We start from the raw sequence: 15,315 nt of genomic DNA on the forward strand, positions 1-15,315 counted from the left end.
TGATAGTTCCCCTAATGTTTGTGATACATGGTATTGTCGACCTTTTCTATGGCTTCAGGGAAATTTGCTAATGTGTTCAAGAATTTGGAAACCAGAGTTGACATGTTTGTCCAGTTTGCCAGGCCGGATACTTGTTTTTGAGTTTTTAATTGCTCTCAAACGAAGTTTGTAGCAATTATATTAGTCCTGTTGGTCTTTTTTTATGCGATTTTTCGCTTGACCGATTTTTCGTCTGACGCTTTTGACTTTTCGTCCTCAAAAACGGGATAAACAGGTAGCGCCCAGCGGGCATTAAGTGCTCTTAGAGCCTTTCAGCTCAAACTGTTTTGGAGACTTATACTTATACTTATGGTGTGAAGGGCGGTTCTGAGAGGTTGAGAACCCCCCCCCCCTCCCACCCGTTGACCCCCATCCCCACCGCGCTGTTGCCCCCCCCCACCCAGTGTTGCCCCCATCAGCCCCCAGTGCACCCCCCCCCCCCCCCCCCCCCGTGGCTAGCTACTGACGAAGCCAACCGCTCGCCGGTCGTTTGAGAGCAATTCGCCCGACGTTAGTCGGTTATGTTTAAAGTTTATTTTCCTTAAACAGCTCTGTTCTGTTCTTTTAATGGTCGATGATTCTTGCGCGAGGTCAGGCTGTGAATTTGATGTATAGGAGTAGGTATAATTTGCGGACATTTTAAGTATTTCTGACTCAATTACTAGCACTTAGCAAGGAAACTTTTGTTTCAATGTTTGATTTCAGATTTTAGATGAACGTCGATTCATGAATATAATTGCGTAAAAATCGTATACTTTCAGTCAAGTTGTACTCAATAAGCAACTAAACTCAACCATTCATCTGATAAAAAACTAATTGTCAAGCACTAATATTCAAACACTTACCTAATCTACTGGTAGAACTACAGTGAACTTGGTGAACTTTCGTTGACTGTTGCGTGAACAAAAAGATGGCAGCGCCCATTCATAGGCAAGCTCAAGGGCTCTTGCTATTACGACGTGAGTTCGAAAGATTAACAAAAAGACCCAGATAACGGGTTCTCGGCAGGGCTGGTAAACGATGATGATTACCTTAACTGGGAAGTTATTATTATCGGTCCACCAGATACGTTTTACGAGGGAGGATGGTTCAAAGCCTTGCTAACGTTTCCACCTGAATATCCTCAAAGGCCTCCAAAGATGAAGTTTGTTAGCAGAATGTGGCATCCAAATATATCAAAAGAGGGCGATGTCTGTATATCAATTCTACATGAACCAGGTGAAGATTAGATCATGTTCTTCAGATCTTGATTGGTTGAAAAGCATGTTGGGTTTTTATGTCTTCGGATTGTAGCAAGGCATGCATCATTAAGTGCGTTTTAGATACCAAGCTCTTTGTTCAACACGGTTGTTGTAGTGATCTGATTAGTTTCTATGGCAGTTACTTTAAAATAAAATTTGTGCGCAAACTCAGAATGACTCTGCCACTGATTTTCAACTGCTCAGCAAGATGAATCAGACAGCGTACAAATGTCACTTGACTGTGAATACATTTCTGTAAAAAATACTAACAAAGCTGAATAATTTGGTAATTTTTAAATAAACGCAACATTAAGAAATTTAGAAACACCGACACTGTTGCCTTAAACAGTAAATAGAAAAAGTAGTAAATTTCTGTTTTTCCTTGTTACGCTAAACTGACATTCATTGAGCAAAAACCCGGATTATTAGATCAAAAATCAAACTCAAGTTTTTAATTGCTCTCAAACGAAATTTGCAGCAATAATTATTAGTGCTGTCGGTCTTTTTATGCGATTTTTCGCTTGACTGATTTGTCGTCTGACCCAGTTGAGTTTTCGTCCTCAAAAACGCGATAAACGGGTAACACACAGCGGGAATTAAGTGCTCTTAGAGCCTCTTTCAGCTCACTAGTCTCCAAGTATGCGATTCACAGAAACTGTTTTGGAAACCTATACTTATGGTGTGAACGGCGGTTCTTAGAAATTGACCACCCAGTCCACCCCCCCCCCCCCCAGATCAGCCCCCTCTCACTTCACCCCCAATCCGTACCCCTGCACATGGTTCAGGCTGTAAGGGCCCCTAGCAGCCAAAACTCCCCTCCCACCGTTGCCTCCCCCCCCCCCCCCCCCCCTGTTGCCCCCCTCCCCTCCGGTGCGCCCCCACCCACTCCGCTTACCTCAACCCTTCAATTAAGCTAAAGCTAGCCTCTTTAAACCTTGCCTAGCTACTGACGAAGCCAACCGCTTACCGGTCGTTTGAGAGCAATTCGCCCGACCTTTGACTGTTATGTTCTTCAACACCAAAGTTTCAATGACCACTATCCAGTTCAATTCAAGTTTAAATTTCACAAAACGACAATTAATGGAAAAGTGTATAGAGATACAAAATTTTTAAGTTGCCCGGAACGAGTGAAAAAATATGTCAATGACTTGAATCAACATCTGAAAAATAACGAACAATCAATTTTTAGTCAAAGCAATGTAAACGAAGCCTTTGATATTTTTAATAGACTTTTCTTACCTTTCTTACTTTTCTGACAAATGCCTATGCACCAATGACAAACAGTAAAACGAAAAGTAAATGTCCACATTGGTTTTGTGACAAACTGAGAAACTTAAAAACAAAACGAAACAAAGCTCACAGAAAATGGAAAGAAAACCAATGTGAACCAACGCTTGCTGCTTTCACGAAAGCGAGGGTTAATCTTAAAAAAGATATCATAACAACCAAAAAACAATTTCATCATAATAAATTTGACAAATGTATTGGCATTTCAAGACAAACTTCTTAATGAAATCAATGGGTAAACAAATGCTTCCGAAACTTTTCCTATTCTAGCCAGTTGTCAGAAAAATATCGAGGAACCCAGTCATGTAGATAATGCAAACTCTTTCATTGACTTCTTTATAAATATTGGTTCAAACTTAACAAAACACTTAAAAAGGACTGCCAGACCCAGATTAAAAAGCAATGCGTATTGCATGTTTTTATATAAAACAAATTCGTCTGAAATTCAGAAAATCATGCAAGGCTTAGACAACAAGTCATCGTCAGGGGACGACAATCTCAGCAATGTTTTATTCAAAACTTCTGGTTCGGTAACAGCAGTATACTTAGTATACCTAATTAATATTTCGTTCAGTACAGGCGTTTTTCCCGATGCACTATCGAATGCTAAGGTTTTCCCGCTTCCTAAAGTAGGCTCCAGAGTTGATGAAAATAATTTTAGGTCAATCTCCCTTTTTAAATGTATGGAGCAAAATTTTTGAAAGAGTCGTGTACAACCGACTATATTCATTCATCGAATGTTTTAATCTGTTGCATTTTAACCAGTTTGGTTTTAGAACAAAACACAGCATTATTGATACATTGGTTCAACTAACAGAAACAATACGCCGAAATCAGAACAAAATCATCAGTTTTTTCCTAGACCTCAAAAAGGCGTTTGATACAATAAATCATGGCATCTTAATAAGTAAATTGGAATTGTGCGGATACGAGGAACGTGTCTGTCTTGTTTTAAATCGTATCTTAGGAACAGAATGCAAAGAGTAGAAATAAATGGAATAAGCTCCTCGTGGAAAAGTAAAATGTGGTGTTCCCCTGAGATCAATATTAGGGCCTCTACTATTCATAATTTACATAAATGACTTGCCGAACGTCTGTAAAGACGTTGAAATTATTTTGTTTGCAAATGATACTAATATTGAAGCAATTGGTTGTTCTATTAACGACGTAGCGTCAGATCTTAAAAACATAAATGATTGGTTAACTAAAAACATGCTTGTTTTAAAAACCTTTTCTTGAAAAAATCATTCAATATAACATTAAAACGGATAATTTGAACCCATGCTTTGATTTAAATAACCAATATGTAAAAGTTGACAATACATGTAAATATCTTGGTGTACGTTTGGAATCAAAACTATTTTTTAAAACTCACATTTCCCATGTTGTAAAAAAACTTAGCAGGCAATGTGGAATTATTTCGAAACTCAGACACAATGTTCCCAGAAGTAAGTTATTTAACTATTACAATACAAATGTAAATTCAATAATTCAATATGGCATACTTATCTACGGATGTTGCACCTGTTCTTCACTCTTTCCCATTTTCGATTACAAAAGAAAATTTTTCGATTACAAAAGAGAATACACTTCCGAAAAAAGTGGGACAATTGCAATGACCTGTTTATAAACAATACAATACTCTCTGTTTACGAATTGCATTTATATGAATTGCTCAATTTTTTTCTCAAATCTCTAAATGGACATCATTGTATTAAGTTTTGTAATGATATGTTTCGAAAACAAATAGAATGTTTTAATACACGAAATAGTACATTGAATTTGCTTAATATTCCGTTTAATAAAGTAAAGTTGAGAGAAACTCAGTTCAATTTAAAGGTTCTGTTCTATATAATAAGCTTAGATTAATTGGAGTGCTACCTGATATTGAAGAAAATGTCACTAGGAACAACCTATATGATATTTGTCACAAACTGAAATATTCTTATATCTGTAATAATTCTGAACTTGTTGAATATGTTTATCGCAACCTCTCCAAATAATCAATTTTCCGTAATTTTGTCTTTTGTTCTGTCATGTGTGTTACTGTCTTGTGTTCTGCAAAGTATATTATTGTCTTGTGATACCATCATGAGAGGGTGATCTGAAAAGAGGAACTTCATGTCCCCGTTGATCAGCCTTGCTTTATTGTATTTATACGAAAAAGCTAAATAAATTTCATAAGCAGAGAATTGCTATTATTATTATTATTATTTCAACCGATGTGATGTTGATGTTTGTTTGTAGGGGAAGACAACTGGGGCTACGAGAGTGCGGCTGAGCGGTGGAAGCCAGTTCACTCTGCCACAACTATCATAGTCAGTGTCATATCGATGCTGTCTGAAGGGAACGACGAGTCACCCGCCAATGTCGACGCTGCCGTTCAGTGGAGGAAGGACTACAATGGTACGTCATTCCAATCAGTTTTGTTTCCAACCACCTCCGCCCACTTGTGAAGAAATCCGCGTGACAAAGTAATGCGCGTTTTTTCACTGATTTTGGCTTGTTATAGCCTTGGGCGCTACTAGTCAAAAGAGTTGAAATTAAATTGATAGATAATCGTAGTGTTGAAAAGGCAGTTTTAGATGGTCATTTTCTACCATGGTAAGGAATATAGCCATCAACATTTCATTGCATTGAATAATAAAGCAAGACGGCTCGGGCAGTTCTGTTCATAGCACAGCATATTCCAACATACCTCTCAAGCTTGTCAAAGAAGTTCAATTGGATTTGAGACAAAACTCCAGAACTACGAACTTCATCAAGATAATAAAAAATTAATGACCGAGATATTAATGCCTATTTTAAATTATATTTGCCCCCCGCCCAGCCTGTCGTTCGAGAGCAATTCATCCTACGTTGGTCGGTTTATGTTCATTAATTGCTCTCGTACGACTTTTCACTTCTCGAATGACTTTTCCACTGCTTATTTTTTTATGTCTGCGTGACCTAGATTGCTCAACGAAATTAAGTCTATTGCTTAAACATAAGTGATTGTAAGATAATCAATCACAAGGACCTAATAGCCAACTGGGTAGTGTTTCACGCTATAACGCGGGAGGTCGGTGGCCTTTATGAGTGCAATTTTTTTGCTTCCATAAAAATTTATCAAGGCTACAGCCTCCTCTGAGTTAAATTGCTCTTGCTGTCGTTGGGGGTCCCGGGGTCTATCTTTCTCTACATTCTCCTGAGATTTCAATTTCGTATTATTAAAACTTGGATTATCTTCTGGCATTAAGCTTTTGAAATTCAGTGTAAATTCGTTTCACTAGTACAATTTTTTTCAGAATGTTTTGAATCCTTGAGCTCCGTTGTCACTTTTTATATAGAAAGCATGATGTTTTGTGTTTCTAAACACTAAATAATGAACTAAATAAATAGCCTGGAACACTAAATAATGAAATGGTCATGTTTTTCTACTTTTTGTCTGATTTTCAAATTTCAACGGATTATGAAGTAGTTTTTCTGTGAATTTTGCGATGTGTCCGTGTTCTCCTAAGACCTACAGTACTCACAGCTTTGCTGTAGCAGTAGAATTTAATGCCGCACGTAAGAAAAACTTACTTATGAGGTCAAACGGATGATTGATGTGATTTTCTGATCATGGCGCATTTGTGGGAGGGCAGGATACTGGAGATAAATGTGTGGAAAATTTTTTGATAATCGAGCGAAATTTTTTGATCACGTGAGGCTTCTTATAGCATTTTTTGGAAGTTCAACTGAATTTTTTTGTGTAAGGTAATTTTTCTAAATCATAATAACAATTAACTTTACTTTTATGCGGAGTTTTGAAGTTAATTATATATTAAACTTTAAGGCGTAATCTTGATCTATATTGTGATTTCGCGGTTTTAGACGCTTTTTGTAGCTGTTGTATTTTTTCGTAAGATTTTTTAATCTCTTGGGTAAAATTTTGAAATTAATTTTTCAATTGGTTTTGGTAACCTCCTGATATGATTGTTATCAGTCTAAGAACAATGAGTAAAATCAGTTTTCTTTTTTGCTTCTTTTTCGTTTTGAAGATATTTGCCTCAGTCTACTGCTTTTGTTCCCTTCAGAATAGTTTTTGTTTTTGTTAATTTAGAGTCATCCTAGGGTTATTTACTAAGTTGAAAAAGTAATGATTTGATATTACAGATTCTGATAGTACTGATTTTTGATAATACAGATTAATTTAATTTAAAACACTTACGTGCACCTTTTAAAAGCCGAAAGTCTGCAGTACCAGAAGTTAAAATGTCAGAAGTTGCTACTTAACCAGAAGTTGACTTTCGTCATTTTAAAACGTGCGCGTTTCGTGTTTTAAGCATGGTTAAGTGACTCTGCAGAAGTCACTTCGAAATTCTGACTGATTATCGAACCGCTTCGCGGTTCTCGATAAACGCCAGAAGTTCTCAGTGACTTCGAGCAGAGTCACTTAACCATTACTTAATCACTTACAGTTTTTTGGCTCATATTTGTGTTCTAAGTGCGTTTGGTTGTCGTGTGGGTGCTCAATGAATGGAGAGGGAATACATGGTACTTGATCACACCTTTTGCCATCAATTGGTTTCAGGTTTGTTTGTACAATCGTTTTTCTGGGAGAAAATTGCTAAATTTTAAATAGAAACTTACTTTAATTCCTATAGCTCTTTTTCTTAACACATGGGACATTTGTGCCCATTTGTGTTGGAGTGTTTAGCCATGTAGATAGTGGCAATTGTAATTGTAATTGTATGTCGAAGACTATTCTAATTGTTTCGAACGTTTTTCTGGCTGTTTTTGAAAATCTAACATTTTCAAAAACAATCAAGAGTCAAAAATGGAAATCAAAGCCGAGATTTTAGTCAGGCTTTAAATGAAAAATTGAGAATTCTACGAGTCTCTTTCCTTCGTATAGTTTTATACCTTCAGATTTGGTCGAGACAGGAGAATTCAGGTTTTTGTTCAAGTGCGGTAACGTTACTTCTGTTTCCATTGTCTTTTTCGCTTTGTGTGATCTGTTTGTTTTGCTGTTTTCGAATGCTTTCAAGAGGTGGTGCATGTGTTTTAAGGTGTAACGTTACAGTTGCTTGAATCTATCAATCGGCTCCTAGTGACTTTGAGACTATCAATTTTTAAAATTTGATTTTTTTAGTTGTTCACATTTGCTGTTTTTGATCCTCAGTGCTTAAACGGCAGGACTGGTGTGATTTCTACTGCTTTCTTGGCTCGTAGTTTGACCTTTCTTCCCCCATTTGTTCTTCCCCCATTTGTTGTTTTTTAACATGGCCTTAAGTCATTTTCAGAAAAGGCGATGGTAATCAGCTATTTGTTTTAGTGGCTCTGACGCCTCTGCGACTATGGAAAGAGGTTTTCCATTTGATTATTTTGTGTTCATATATTTTTTTTCGTTTGTGAGTTTCAGGGTCTGTTCTTCTAATAAGCTTGATAGGCAGGTTTTTGGTTTATTCAGTTTTTTCGACAAAAGGTAGTTCAGACATGAGCTGCATGCTTTTGTCTATTCTACCTGGCCATTTTTTACCTACACTTCGTGCTTGATACACTATGGTACCAAAAAGCTACATACAGCATGATTTCTGCTTTTAAAGCATGATTCGTGCTTCATAAGCATGATTTGCGACAAGGCGTGAAAAAAGGTGTGAAATTTAAAAGTTTTAAGAGATATTTCATTCTCACTTCCTCCGCTTAAACAGAAAAGATGGTTAAACCGCTTTGTTCTTATACCGTTTGCCAAGTTGTTACGCTAAGAGATGTCGGATTTTCATGGTCTAAAATACAAAAGCAACTCAATTTAAAATCAAGATCCAGTGCACAGTATGCATACAGCCGTTACCTGAATCACAACAGTTTCGAGGACCAAAAATCGAGCGGAAGACCCCCCAAATTGTCAAAAAAAATCAGAAAAAAAGTTAGTTGCCGATGTTTTGAAAGATCCCAAAACCTCACTTCGTGTGGCTCATAACGCTTTCTCTTGCTACGATACAATTTCCAGAGGTACAGTTAGACGAATTCTCAAAAAATATGGCGTTTTTTCAAGAAATGCTGCAAAAAAAGTCAGTTTGAAGAATAAAAGCAAGTGTTTTTGTTCAAAATGGTGTATCAATATGCTCAAGAAGCCGTTCTCTTTCTGGCAGAATGTGGTTTTTACTGATGAAACAAGAGTGCGCATCTCCAGCGACGGAATTGTTTGAGTTTTTCGAAGAAATGGAACGAGATTTCTTGAAAAGAACACAAAAAATTTGAGTTCGGACAAACGATTACTTATGTTTTGGGGTGCAATACGATCAGATGGACGGAAATTGCTTGTTAAGTGTCCAAACAAGCTAAACGCTGTCGGTTATTTGGAAATTTTTAAAATTTACGAAGAAAAATGCATTTCCTGGACCTTATTTTTCAGCAAGATAATGCTCCTGTGCATAAATCGAAGATTATCGGCAATTTCTTCCAAGAAAACGAGTGGGAAGTACTGGAATGGCCAGCATACAGTCCAGATCTGAATCCTATTGAAAACTTATGGGCGATTTTGAAGCAGCAATTATGAAAACAGACAGTTTTTTGGGAAAATTTAGAAGAAAAAGTGTGAAATTTGGAAAGAAATTGACGCAGACGTCGTGAGAAACCTATATGAAAACTATACAAACCGTCTACTAGACGTTAAAAAAGCTAAAGGTGTAATGACGCGTTATTAGAGAACTAATTTGAACTCAAAATGTTATATTATTTGTTGTTTCTATTGCTTTTTTAAAAATCTTTAGGTGTACGTAGCTTTTTGGTACCATAGTGTATCTTTTGAAATCTCACTAGAGCGAGATCTTTCATCAGTTGCGTGAATATGTTTACAATTTTTGATTTTTTGCTATGACTCCTCTGACTCAAAAGTTAGTTGCGTTGAAAGTTTCGGAAAGTTAATTGAAAGTTTCTGGTTTACTTAGGACATCTATTTTTGATTTAAGGTCAGCATAAAACAATGTATCTATTACCAGTGAAGTCTTGGCCATCAATAAAGTCAGTCGAAGGCAAGCGTCAAACCTTTTTATTCACTTCAATTTCAATATTCTTTCACTTTGTTTTGCACTGCTTCTCTGCAACACAAAGGCAGCTTTTTAGCCATCTTCTCGAGTTATTAATAGTTTTGCTCAGTTATTAGTTTTGCTATATTTTTCTCCCAAATGCATACATAAGTGTCTAATGTCGGACGAATTGCTCCGGAACGACTGATGTCGATAGAGGCTCGCTCGCGTTGTAGCCTGCTTCAGTCGGAGGGGACTAAGCAATAAGTTGATATGGGGCTTCAAATGATGTTAGTTGATCTTATATGGGTCACAAGTAAGATATAAATTGAAGAGATAAATTTGGCACGCTTCTTATTTCGGTTTTAGTTGTAAACTGCCGCCATTTCAGTTTAGCCCGTTTTAATACTGAGTGGGAGCAATTCAGATCACCTAAAAATCAAGAAGTCAAAAGTCATGCAACATGTTTCAAAGAAACTCATTCTCAACATCCTATGCAATGGTCACTTTCAAATTTTCAATTATAGTTCAATTATAGTCAAATTTTCAATTTCAATAATTTGATGTTTTTGTTTTTTAATAGCCGCACAGCGATAGCTGGGGCTATTATTGGCCTTCTCTTGGTTTTTTTACGACTCGAAGAGGAGTATTGGTTTTCTCTCGGTTTTTTTTTTTTACAGGAAGTAGATTTGTTCACGCGGCATTTTGACCTAAAAGCAAAAGTGAGAAAAGCTGTCTTGGTGAACAAATTTTCGCTAAGCGAGAGAAGTTTTTTGATCATGCGCTGCGTTTAGTGAATGACTTTTTGACTTTGAAAAGTAGTTTTTGACTGAATGGCATATATAGATAACCGTTTTTAGCCGTTTTTTCGTCTAAGTGGCCAATTTTTTTTGCTTGTAATTTGGTTTTTTGTAGAAATAATTTTTATTCGATACTATATTGAGATGCCAACATCGGAGATTGATGCCACAGTGTTTTGCAGAGCCTGAATATGGGTTTCAATTTGAAAATTGGCACATATTTTTTGATTTTTTAGTTAATTTTTGACTTTTTTCTATTAATTTCTTCATTCTTAAATCTTTTAACCGTCTTTTTGTCAAAAATCAGTTCATTTGGCAACTTCACTTTGATAATTCATATACTTAACGCCTCTCTCTACCTCGGTGTATTTTTGTTTTATAAAATTGTACATATGCTAATCCGATTTTGGTAGTTTTTTCCCGATTTTTGTCAGTTTTTTGTTTGTATTTTGATTGTAATTACTAGAAATAGTCTTTTTGTGCAACATGAGGGACCTTAATTGCGTTTTAATAAAAAATCAATCATTTTTTGGAGTTCAGTTTTTGAAAAACAGTTGAAGCTTTTTCGTAAATGCAGTCTTAAAAGTTTTTTGATAATTTTTTTTTGCAAAATGTTTCAATGTTTTATATTTTTGTGTTCTGCTTTTTCCTATTTTTTTGTTCTCTTCAGGAGGATAGATTTTTGTATCGGATGACTAGTTATCTTTTCTAGGTCTCGAATGTTGAGCAGTGAACTGTATTTGTTTTTCTGGATTTTTTAAATTGATTTTTAACTTTTTAAAAAACAAGAATGCCTTTTTGTTACGGTGTTCCTTACATTGTGCTCATATTCTTAAAATTCTAGTTAGTATCATTCTAGCTTTGTCCTGGCACCTATTTTTATTTTTGGTATATTGATTTTTTCAGCTTCCATTTTTCATGAAAGCAGTATTAAAAGTTTTGACCTTTTTCTGTAAAATATTTAATGTTTCGTATGTTTGATATCTGGTTTTTCTTATTTTTTTGTTCACTTCAGGAGGATAGATCTTTATATTGGACGACTAGTTATCTTTTCTATGTCTCTAATGCTGAACAATGAATTATTTTCGTTTTTCTTGAATTTTGTTTTTTTTTATTTTTGACTTTCAAAAATCAAGAATGTGTTTTTATTACGGTGTTCCTCATATTGTGTCCATGTTCTTATCATTCTAGTAAGTATCATTTTAGTCATGTCCTGGCAGCTTTTTATGGCACATTTATTTTTGGTTGTTTCAGTTGTTAAAAAATTGAATGATTTCCGCATTTTCTTAGATTTTCGTCATTTCTTTGTTTGCAATTGATTTCATTCAACACAAGGCAGTACTGAGGGTTTGCTAGCCAGCTTTTTCCAAAAGCTCCACTTAATACTATCTACTGCAACTTCCTTCCGGCCTTGGTGTTAATTTAAACGATTTTTTGCCTTTGAACATTTTTCTGCTGCTTGTCTTTTCTAGGATTATTTTAATTTTTGAATTAGTTTTAAATCATGTTGTCTAGCATATGCAGAACAAGGGAGAAGTATGTGCCGTTTTTTGTTTTAATTGCAGTGATTAGAACTGTAATTATAGTGGTTTTCTGATTCTTAAATTTGAGTATTCTTTTTTTTTTTAAAAAAAAATTTAACTTAGTTTCTAAGATTGTTATCTGCCGTTTGCTTTTCTGATCTTTTTGAGATCAGAATCATGAATTATTTGAGGGCAATTGATAGCCCTTTCAGCTGTTTTAGGCCATCAGTATTTTGACCTGCTTATCTATTTCGGATTTTTTAACGTTATCAAACATTTTCAACAATATAAAATTTTGCTGCATTTTTTCTTGGTGACAGTGGTTTAAGTTTCACCAATTCTTAGATCAGACCAGGGGAGGTAATGAGTTAATGGTTGAATTCAAATGGTAATTGCTTCAGCTGCAAGTAGGGTTTTGTTTGTGAGGTTTTGCGGCTTCGAGTCGCTTCCGGAATTCTTCCGGCTATGTTTTTTTATTTCGTCGTCATGATTTTTGTTACGACCATATGACGTCACGGCCACTTTTTGTTCATTCGTTCATGCAATTTCAACTGAATTGCATGTGTGACGTCATTTTTCGCTCTTAGTGGAGCGATTTTTTTTGTTCATGCCCGTGATTAAATTTTTGGTCACACTTGACTTACCTCACTCTCAAAAATGACTTCCTCACTTTGAAATTGACTTTTATTTACTTTAATTCAAAGAGATAAGGTCAAATGGGTGCGTGTCACTCTAAATGAAGGTTATTTGAGATCAGCTAATAGAGGCAGCAATAACTTATACAGATTTTAATCAAAATATAACAGATCGGCCTTCAATCAAAAGACGAATTTTTTTTTGGTCTGTCTTTTTTTACTGTTTGTTTAGACGGCCGATCTACGAATCTATTGCGGCTATTTTCTGGCAATCTGCCAGCTATGTTCATTGTTTTGTTTTGATTGTGTATTAGGTTCCTGCCAATCAAGGCCACCCACACAAACGAGTATTAGTATTTTGGTTTAAAATTCTATGCCTGAAAAGCGTTCAAATATTTTATGACATCACAAGCTATGTTTTTGACCCGAAGACTTAATAAAGTCTGCCAGCTGATGTTTTCTGGATTTTCAAAAGAAGTACCAGGGCGTTGAGAATTTATTTCATTTTTTCGGTACTACTGCCTCTAATTGCATAAATTTTGCCGTTTTCTTTACAATTTGTTTCGTTTCTGATTGAAGCGTAAGTAAACTTACTGTGCCTAAGTTTTTTTTCTTGCCCCGGTGTGATGATATTGTCCTTAAGGTATGTGCTAATCGGTCTTTCTGTTTTACTGAACACTATGAATTTTGTTCTCACCGCGTGCGGTTTTCGAATTGAGAACCGCGCGATGTTGGCTCTCATCGTGCGGTTGAGAGAGATTTTGGCTACGATGTTTCCACGTATTTCCTGCCGCTTTCAGCTCCATTGATTTCAGGTGAATACAAAAAGAGAGTGAGAGAAACAGTTAGGTGGAGTCAGGAGGAACTCTGACGTCACAAATCCACTCTTCTCCCCTATTCCACCCACACCCGGACCCTATTATTACTTTCCGAAACCCAAACAGCCCATTTCAACCCAACCCCGCCTACTCTTTCTCTCTTTCAAACCTCAATGGCAATTATCCCCTCGCAGATTAAGGTGCCTGTTCTAGCTTTTGTAGCTCTCTCGATTAAAAGATGAATAAAATACACAACGCAACAATTCAACAACAACTTTAGACCAAACTAAACTGTGTGTAGGCTAAACTGTGTTTACTCATTACAACAGTTTACATTAATTAACCTGTAAAAATTGTAATAACTAATGACTACCAGAAGACTTTGGTGTTACCAACTTTACATTGCAATTGTTGATGCCTTAGAGATTGAAACTGTTTCTTGAACTGGTTCTTTTTCTGTTGTAATCCAGATTTTTTCCACTTATAGTTTTACCAAAAAATCAGCAATTGTTTTGAATTTTTTTGCAAGTCTCAAAATTTGTCAGCTTAGAGTTGGAATAATGGAAGAATTTTTGCGGAAACAGTTTTTTTAAAAAAATGCACCGTTAATTGAGTCTGATTGAATCTTTTTTGTCCTGAACAAAAACAAATTGTTTCACGTCCAGTTATTAAAAAATCTGAACAAAAGTTGAATTATGACAAAAATGTTTTGCCTTTTATTGAAGTGGTGTAAATGATGATCTCTGCTGATGGTATGTACTTGACCAAAGTAACAAAGCCTTTTTGTCTCTTTATTTTTTCATAAAGTCATTATATTTGCTGCCGCTGCTTCATGTCAACTTTTAACTATGGTTATGAATTATAACAATGGTAATGATTGAAAAAGTGCTAACTTGTTTCTCCAAAACTTTCTTTGTTAACAAAAGTTGATAACGAGTATTTGAAGATTGAAATCATTGCGAACTAGCGCCTCTAACTTTAAATAACATTGCGCTAACTCGTGGAATTTGGCGGCAAAAAAAAAACATTGTATAATTAGTAATCAGCATATTGGCCCTTTGTTGCCATATCTCACGCTGTAAGGCTCTTTTTAAATTTATAAAGATACGTTTTTTGGAAATAAAAGGGAAAATAGACCAAATGGTGAACTTTATTTGGTAGGGCGCCGGCTCATAAGGATCGTTGCTTCACGGCTGAAGTTTTGGAGGCTAAATTCAAAATGTGGCTTAGTTTTACCTTGTATCGTTCAAAGCATTGATTCGGACTTGTCACAACGCAAGTATAATTTCAGCGAGGCTCACTTGTAATGAATTTTTGTCTATCACTATACTGAAATTATTAGAGAAATAATCCTAAAACCATGTTTATGATAGAACTTTACCGAATCTTTGCTGTAATTACTGTTATTTTCCCTTGATGAGTTTGATCAGTGACTTCATGCAATGAATTCAATAGAGAGAACTTTCTATCAGAGTAAGATTAACATCCTCATAATGACAATTAGAACTGTGTATGTTGCGATGAATACGATAGAATGTCCTCTTAAACTTGAATTTCAACTCTATGACTACAAAACAGACGGAGCATCGATTGAAGTTAGCTGTAATTACAATATTTATATTACTGGTTCTTGTTTTGTTATCGGTGCTATTTTCTTAACTTTCTTATATCATTTTCATTTGAATTATTTCATGTGCTTTGGCAAGTCATGTCAGAAGTTTTCACATGTTTTTTTTTCATCAAGCGATGAGTTAAGATAGCAGAAGCTATTAGTCAGATTGTCCTCAAGTAAGAACAGATATATGCATCCTCATGTACTATCAATCACCTGGGTATTCACTGTCAATTCACGAGGTAAATAGTTGCGGGATTTTACTTTAACGTTTATTTTTAGCCGTTATTTTAAAATTTGCGTCATTTAATTTTTCGATAATTTCATTATACTCCGAAAAAATTACAGTGAGTGTTTTCTACGGTGTT

At 35.6% G+C, this 15,315-nt stretch overlaps 1 protein-coding gene across 1 annotated transcript; it reads left to right on the forward strand.

Annotated features, from left to right (window-relative positions):
• Positions 1–721: 721 nt before the first annotated feature.
• Positions 722–15,059, forward strand: LOC142354731 (ubiquitin-conjugating enzyme E2 G1-like). Its single transcript, XM_075407112.1, is given in 4 exon segments — positions 722–1,018; positions 1,020–1,257; positions 4,815–4,973; positions 13,333–15,059. Coding segments are annotated over 4 exon segments (522 nt in total). The 5' UTR covers positions 722–949; the 3' UTR covers positions 13,389–15,059.
• Positions 15,060–15,315: the final 256 nt, after the last annotated feature.

This window comes from Convolutriloba macropyga, chromosome 15 (genome assembly GCF_964194025.1).
Source record: "Convolutriloba macropyga chromosome 15, txConMacr16.3, whole genome shotgun sequence".
Lineage (NCBI taxonomy): Eukaryota > Metazoa > Xenacoelomorpha > Acoela > Convolutidae > Convolutriloba > Convolutriloba macropyga.